At 38.0% G+C, this 7,533-nt stretch overlaps 1 protein-coding gene across 2 annotated transcripts in view; it reads left to right on the plus strand.

The window, feature by feature from the left end:
* Nucleotides 1–7,533, plus strand: part of LOC117176944 (tyrosine-protein kinase-like otk) — a 329,105-nt gene that overhangs the window by 39,817 nt on the left and 281,755 nt on the right. For both annotated transcript variants that reach the window (XM_033367348.1, XM_033367349.1), the window contains exon 2: nucleotides 2,250–2,552. In XM_033367348.1, the coding sequence (XP_033223239.1) occupies nucleotides 2,250–2,552 (303 nt within the window). The remainder of the gene's footprint in view (nucleotides 1–2,249; nucleotides 2,553–7,533) is intronic.

Below are 7,533 nucleotides of genomic sequence, written 5' to 3' on the forward strand. Positions count from 1 at the left end.
GCGGGGCTCTACAAGGATGGACGAACCCCTTTCCCTAGCTTCTCGTGGGAACAACAATGACAACACCGAACATAGTTGTAGTAAGTGCGGTTCAAAACAACAAAACGCGCAGGGCTCCCGACAATGGGTCGGCCAACAATGCCGACCAATATAGAGCTGGGGGAGCCAAGGAAAATGGATTCAATGCGATCGATCGGCGGGATCTCACGAATTTTGGGTGGACGGAGCGACTGAATCACGACTTGCTAGATTCTGCGAAACCATGCTGAACTACTCCGAAAAAGGGGCTATGTAAGCGGAACGCCTACTCTACCACAGCTAGAGCAAACTGGCAACAGAGAAAGAGAGGCGACAATAAGACCAACCGTGGGCACGCATCCAATAGAGGAAGAGCAGCATAGATTGGACGAAGACTCAGAAAATATAAATAGCTTCTAGGAGTTATGTGTTGCCCTCATAACACCTGATAAAGAATCCCCACCCATCACTACCGAGGAGGTGAAAAAAGTATTAAGAGGGATGAAGAACTACTCCGCACCGGGACCAGATTGTATCAAAACCTTCTGGTGGAAGAAGTTTTCTTCAACCCATCAGCATTTGGCCCGTATTTTCACCTCATATTTGAAGTCGGAAGAGCCGATTCCGGAGTGGTTTGTGGAAGGGCGCACAATACTCCTGCCAAAAATAGGCAACTTAGCTGACCCGAAGAATTACAGGACAATAACTTGTCTGAACACACTGTATAAGATATTCACTGCTATCCTAAAGCATAGGATTGTTCGGGCAATTGAACCTGTGTGGCAAGAAATATATGAACAACGAGGCTCAAAGAAAGGCGTAGCCGGATATCGGGAGAACCTGCTCATCGATAGATGTGTTTGCAAAGATGCAGCATTCTACCAGCGTGACCTATCGATGGCCTGGATTGATTATCGGAAAACTTTCGATTCGACCTCCCATAGACTTATCATCTGTCTTTTGGAAACCTTAAAGGTTCATCCGCAAATATTTAGGTGCATAGAGATATTGATGCCGCTTTGGAAAACCAGATTTACTATCTCATTTGGAAAAAATCGTGTGACAACTAACAAGGTCACCTTTCATTGAGGTGTCTTTCAGAGCGACACCATGAGCCCACTCCTCTTTTGCCTTACATTATTGCCACTATCTCTAGTACTTCGCCATTCCGATGGGTACTTGTGCGGCAAACCTGCAAATCGAAAGTACAAGGTCACTCATGTATTTTACATGGACGATCTTAAGATCTATTCTAAAAACAAAGAGCAACTACATCTAGCTCTAGGGATTGTCGAACGATATAATATGGAAATTGGAATGGAAGTTGGGTTAGACAAATGCGCCAAGGTTTATATGAATACATATATGGATGTACCTACGTAGTGTTTTGTTTCGAAAAATATAAGGGGATCAGGTTCGATTTAAACCAGAGAGCCCGTGCATGGTGAGTGTATTTTGAGAATAATTTTACTATTTTAAACCCGTATGGAAAAGAGTCGTGGTTAGCAACTTGCCTACATTTAAAGTTGACAACTTTGCAGAGTTTCCAGTAGCGCATTAATTCAGCTTACTTCCGGCCTCAAACCGGTACTGGGACTAGCATCATGCTGTACTGCGATTGCTATCAAAAACTGGATACGAACAAAGCACTGTTTGTTTCAGGAACAACCCAAGGGTTTTAACCAGCGAAAGCTATCCTCGGTTATACACACATGATCGCAGGCACAAAATGGAAGTCAGTGCCACGATAGAGTAAAAAGTATGCAACTGGAATTATGAGACATAGCTGAAATATTTCGTAGTTGCAGAAGCAGCATGACACAAATCATTGAACTTCATTTTTCAGGACGCACGTAAAACTGTCTATTCTTCTTATATTATTCTATAATAATATCTATATGATTATAAAATATTATATAAGAATTGTATAATAATAACGATTATATAATATATTCTTATCTTATATTTATTCTTGATGAAATCAGATAAGTGCTGTGCTAATTAATTTGGCATTAGTGGCGGTCTCAAGCGTCAAAAGCTAAAATTCAACCCCACCAGTCGATTCGGCGTATTTTTTAAGTTAAAAATGGTTAAAACCATTTATTATATAAAACTCATTTATTTATAGTGCTTTTTGCAAATTCTTTAATCTTTATATTATATTATGAATAATTTTTTAAATCATGATTCAGGAAATACTAAAATTAACTCTCTTGTTTTAATGCTTACAGCAACTACAATTTTAGGAATTAACGATGAGCTTTACTTCTCTGTGAGTCCCAAGGATCACACTGCGACAGAAAATGCACCGGTTCGACTAAGATGTGAGGCTGAACCAAGAAATAGAGTAAAGTATTCATGGAAGATTAACGGTCAATCAATGGCACCAAGTCCTCGAAGGCATCTTGTAGGGGGTGACCTCTACATAACGAGAGCTAATCGAATTTTTGATAGTGGTGATTTTGTCTGCATTGCAACTCACCAAGTCACTGGATACTCCATCGAAAGTTCATCCGCGAAGATCATCGTGCAATGTAAGTTTCGTATATTAAATTATACTTCTGATAACAGTTTTCGGTGTACACGGATTATTCACGGATTTACGGTTGCTTTTAGGCCGTTACTATAATTAATATAGATTATATATCAATTGTTGTTCATGAGACCAATATGAAGTGATTAAATCTTGACCACTTCTGACACATCGAGAAGCAGTAGAGATTATTGTTCTATAAAGCTAGAATCGTGCATACAATACTTACCTTATTTATACAATTCTTCGTAATGCGCCATTTCCATATTCTTCCTGTACGTTACAACACAAAAAATATGTCCAACGACAAGTCTATTATTTTCCATGATATAATAATGAGTTATAAAATTATTATGATCTGCTGCAAGACAAGATTCGTAAATAATTCAAGAAATGTTATTGTGCAATAATCTGGTGAGAAACTGTCATCGTTTATTTGCCAAAAAACACCGAATCATTTTAAACGAAAGTTATTACAAAATAGTCAATCCCTTTTTTAAAACCGTGATAAATTTAATATGAGAACGCGATGAAGAAAGAAAGAGGAAGAGAGATAAAGGAGAGAAAGTGAGAAAGAAAGAGTGAGGAAAGGAGAGAAGGGGAGACGAAGAAAAAGAGATTTCACTTACAGCTTTAGAAAACACTTCTCATAATTTACCACTACAAGCTCATGCGCAGTACCGCCTGCCGAACCTCGAATGATGAGTGAAAGTGTAGTTGTAAGTGGAGCGGGAAACGCCTTTCACTTCTAAATAGGCTTGTCGACTTTTACTGTTCACCCTAATATACGATGACGCCAGCGTTACTTATTTCGTAACGCGATTTCGTGACAAATTTCGTGACAGATTTCGTGATAAATTTCGTGACAGATTTCGTGACAGAAAATTCGTGCACCCCCACGTCTAAAAAATATTAATGTTAAAATTGTCTTGAATATTACTACACCTACGACAACGAACCAAAGCTGTCAATGTTTTAAAAAGGGAAAGTATTAACAACATACAAATAGTTTGTATAAACAATATTTTTATGGGAAATAATGAATATTTTGAAAACCGGAGTAGGTAGACTAAAATGCACAGGCTCTACTGTGTAAGTGATAGGACCTACTCTTCTGTTTGCCACTCGGCGGGGTTCTGGATGCAGGGTCGTAGATCCTTTGGGCATATTGAAACTGCGCCCGCTGTAAACAACCCTGCCATTCTGAAACCTGAATTGCGCATATTATTTTTCTTTGCATATTAAAGATCTCGATCTCTTGCTGAGACAAAGACTGCACTAGTAGGCTGTTCACAACATCGTTAATAATGTCCGGATGCGGTTTTAGTGGATCAGGTACTTGACGTTCATTACGGCTAGCACCTATGCTTTCAGCTCTAATCAGGTCTTCATTGTCCACATATTTCAAGGGCAGTTCATCAGTAGGAAGCTGCTATTCCACTTTCATTTTGATGGCTGCTATTTCAACAGCCGAAAGCAATCTGTTTTCAGGCTTTCGGTGTTTTTGATCTGCTAGATACTGCTTATTTATTCTTGGGGCTAGCTCTGGGTGCTGAAGTGAGCAGAGTCGATGATGTCCTTTCCTCACACTTCCAACTTATCTCGCCAAAAAAATAAAAGCGCATAACATCTCTGTTCGTAAGATATGTCCATTTTAATCGCCTTCTTGGTTGCTGAACCTCTGCTTCTATATATGGTTATATTAGGCTATTTACGTCTGAAGTATATGGTGGTGTTGGATCAACAACAAGTTGATGAAAATCAATTGCCGCCATCAAATCCCCTAGAATCTTTACCATATTCTCTTTCCAGCTTCCCTTTTCTTACATTCGTCTTCTACATCCATCCTATAATGCTCCCTTGTTTTCTCCTCCCATTCACATATTCTGCACTTTCTGTACTCTTCTTTCTCCCAATACATCCCCTCCCTTACCTCGTTTCCCAATCTGAGTCTTAATATTCTAGTCCATCTTCTATAGTCCGTCTTTCATATCTATAGCATTAAAGAACTCCCTCCTTTCTCCCTAGCGAACCGAGTGAACGGAAAGCATACTCTATAGAGTATCCAGATTCTATGTTAAAATTCCTATTAGAAGATCACGGAGTAATCGTAATAGTTTTTTTTATAACGGTAAAAAGTTTATAAAAATATAAGACGTATAACGCCTATTAACTGCTGAACTGCAAGCACATCATTTATAAGTAGCAGTCAACAGGTGTTATAGGTCTTATATTTTATTTGTATTTTTTAATGTTGAAAAAAAAAACCTATTGCGACTACTCCGTGACCTTATAGTGAAAATTGTAACTTAGAATCCGAATTTCACCAATTTAAAAGTTGATTTGGCTGTTTTTTATTTAGTTTTTGTTCCATGATACGAAAGGGATACTATGTGAATACAATGAGGATACTCTACAACGCAGGGCCGGCGGAAGCGGTGTTGGATGTATGGAGTAGTCCCCACCTAAAACTCAGGCTGGTGGGGATTTTTCAATGGGTATTTTTCAGATTATCAATAGTAATCAAATTTCTTTCCACCCAAACTGCAACTGTTCTACCGACCCTGCTGTAGAGTATCTTTTCCGTCCACTCGGTCCGCCATGGACTTCACCTTTGTCTTATGAAAACTGTCATATTTTACCTATAAAGTTTTTTCTCTTTGGTAAACAACTATTTAGAGAAAATTTATTCACTAACTCGCAGTGTCGAAGTCAAATATAGTTTATGTTTTGGCGAAGATTAATTTATTTATATAGCTGAAGAGAAAATAATGTTATAATTTTACGAAAATACAAGACTAAAATTAAATTCTTTCAATATAGAAGAAAGATTATATGTTAACAATGCTTTGGAACTAGGAACTGCCACTAATAAAAGTATTTTTGACATAAACTGGTATAAATTTTATAGCATTTAACTTTTTATTTCGAGCAATTTCAGCTACCCGAACAGTTTTTCTCTAATGTGCATCGAATAATGGTGGTTTTGCAGTATTCTTGCACTGTAGGTCTAGATCTATAGTTAATAGGTCATCTTTGACTAAGTATAATTTCCAATCACATGCAGACGAATTGTGCAAGTCTATAACTGCCTGGAGCATCTGCCTGGCCTTTAGGCCTTCGTGGGCTGCTCGTCTTATCTGAAATTCTAGCGAGTCTTCAGTTGGCGGAATGAGGGGTAAATAGTGCAATAATTCATATAATATATTTCAGTTCGAAGCAGTATGAAAGTCTCACCAAGTGCCGCCGAGAATCTTTTACAAAAGAGAAACCCTTGGAGTGCATCCCGCAAACTGAAGACTCGTCAGAACTTTAGATAAGTCGATCAGCCTACGAGGGACTAAAGGATAAGCAGATGCTCCATGCAGTGATAGACTTGCATAATTCTTTTGCATGTGGTTCGAAATTAGGCCCAGTTGGATGAACTATTCATTATAGATCTAGACCTATAGCGCAAAAAGCCTGCAAAACCACCACTATTTCATGCAAATGCAAGAAAAAGTATTCGGGTAACTGCCATTGCTCTAAAGAAAAAGTAACATGTTATGAATTTTGTACCTGTAAATGCCAAGAAGATTTTTATTAGTGCCATTTCCTAGTGTCAACGCTCTGTTGACATGTCCTCTTTCTTCAATATTCTAAGAATTTTATTTGATTTTTGTATTTTAGTAAATTTATGACATTATTTTCTCTTTAGCTATATAAATAAATTATCCTTTAACTAGAATTAAACTATCTTTCACTTCCCGACTGAGAGTTAGTGAATAGACCCTTTCTAAATAGTTGCCCTGGCGGACCAAAGAAACCGAATGTAGCCTCTACAAAGTACCCTTAAAGACTCCACTGAGTCCCCCTTCGGCTCCTTCTTGAAAAACTAAAAAACTGCAAGATCAACTTTTAAGTTGTTGAAATTTGGATTCTACGTTAAAATTTCCATTAGAAATTCACGGAGTAAGCGCAATACTTGTTTTTGCAGCGTTAAGCGTTTTAAAAAATATCATTAACTTCTGCTGAAGGTGACTTCAAGCGCATCCATAATAGCTCAAGTATTATGTAATAATTTATATGTCTAATTTTAAACAAATACATTCTCCAATAAGAATAACATGAAAAATGAGAATTTAAACAAATCCTTTACCTTTAGTCCTGACTAACTGCTACTAAAAGAAGATGCACTTGGAGCCGCCTTCGGCTGATGTAAATGACAGTATTCTTGAGACAGAAGTGAAATAGAGTGAAGTTTCATCAAAAAATGCCGCATGTATACCAGTTGTGGAAGATGTTTAGATAGAAACATTGTGATTTCGGTATTTTCTGTTTTTTCCCCTGGAAGGTAGGCAACCAGCTTCCACAACTCATCGGCATGGTCGGCATTTGCCTTAAACTAATAAATGTCATGTGGGGGACCGATCCCAGCAAATATAAGTCACCAAAACGGACGATTTGTTAAGCTTTTGAGATCTACCACTGTTAGGTAGGCAACCTACTGTACCGCTGCTTTCCCGGGGATGCATCCTTGTTTCCACTATGGGACAATCCATATACCACGTGGACAATTTTTCACCACTTTTTGACCCCCTCCCCTCGTGTACAGTCGTGGAATTTGGACGGACAGCCCCCCCCCCCCGTACTTTGTCCACGTTGACATATTTTATGAAAATATAGATATTATTGTCTTCAAAATCAAGAATTCCAAAAGGAGCGATAAATTGGGTACAAAAATTCGGATTAGTTTGGGAACGTGAGCTTAAACATGATTTTAATTTCAAAGAAAAAGTCGTGAAAAAAATTATAATTAAAATAAAATTTATATTGTGCGCTGGCACAATATAAAAGTTCGAGTATACCTAGAGTATACGAGGGTGGATTGATAAGTTTCAGGCCTGACCAAGAAAAACAACGTTTTTAAGAATTTTTTTTTTTATTTCTCAACATAATCTCCTCCAAGGCTGATACATTTCTCATAGCGGTGTTCTAGTCTA

This window comes from Belonocnema kinseyi, chromosome 7, assembly GCF_010883055.1.
Source record: "Belonocnema kinseyi isolate 2016_QV_RU_SX_M_011 chromosome 7, B_treatae_v1, whole genome shotgun sequence".
Classification (NCBI taxonomy): Eukaryota; Metazoa; Arthropoda; class Insecta; order Hymenoptera; family Cynipidae; genus Belonocnema; species Belonocnema kinseyi.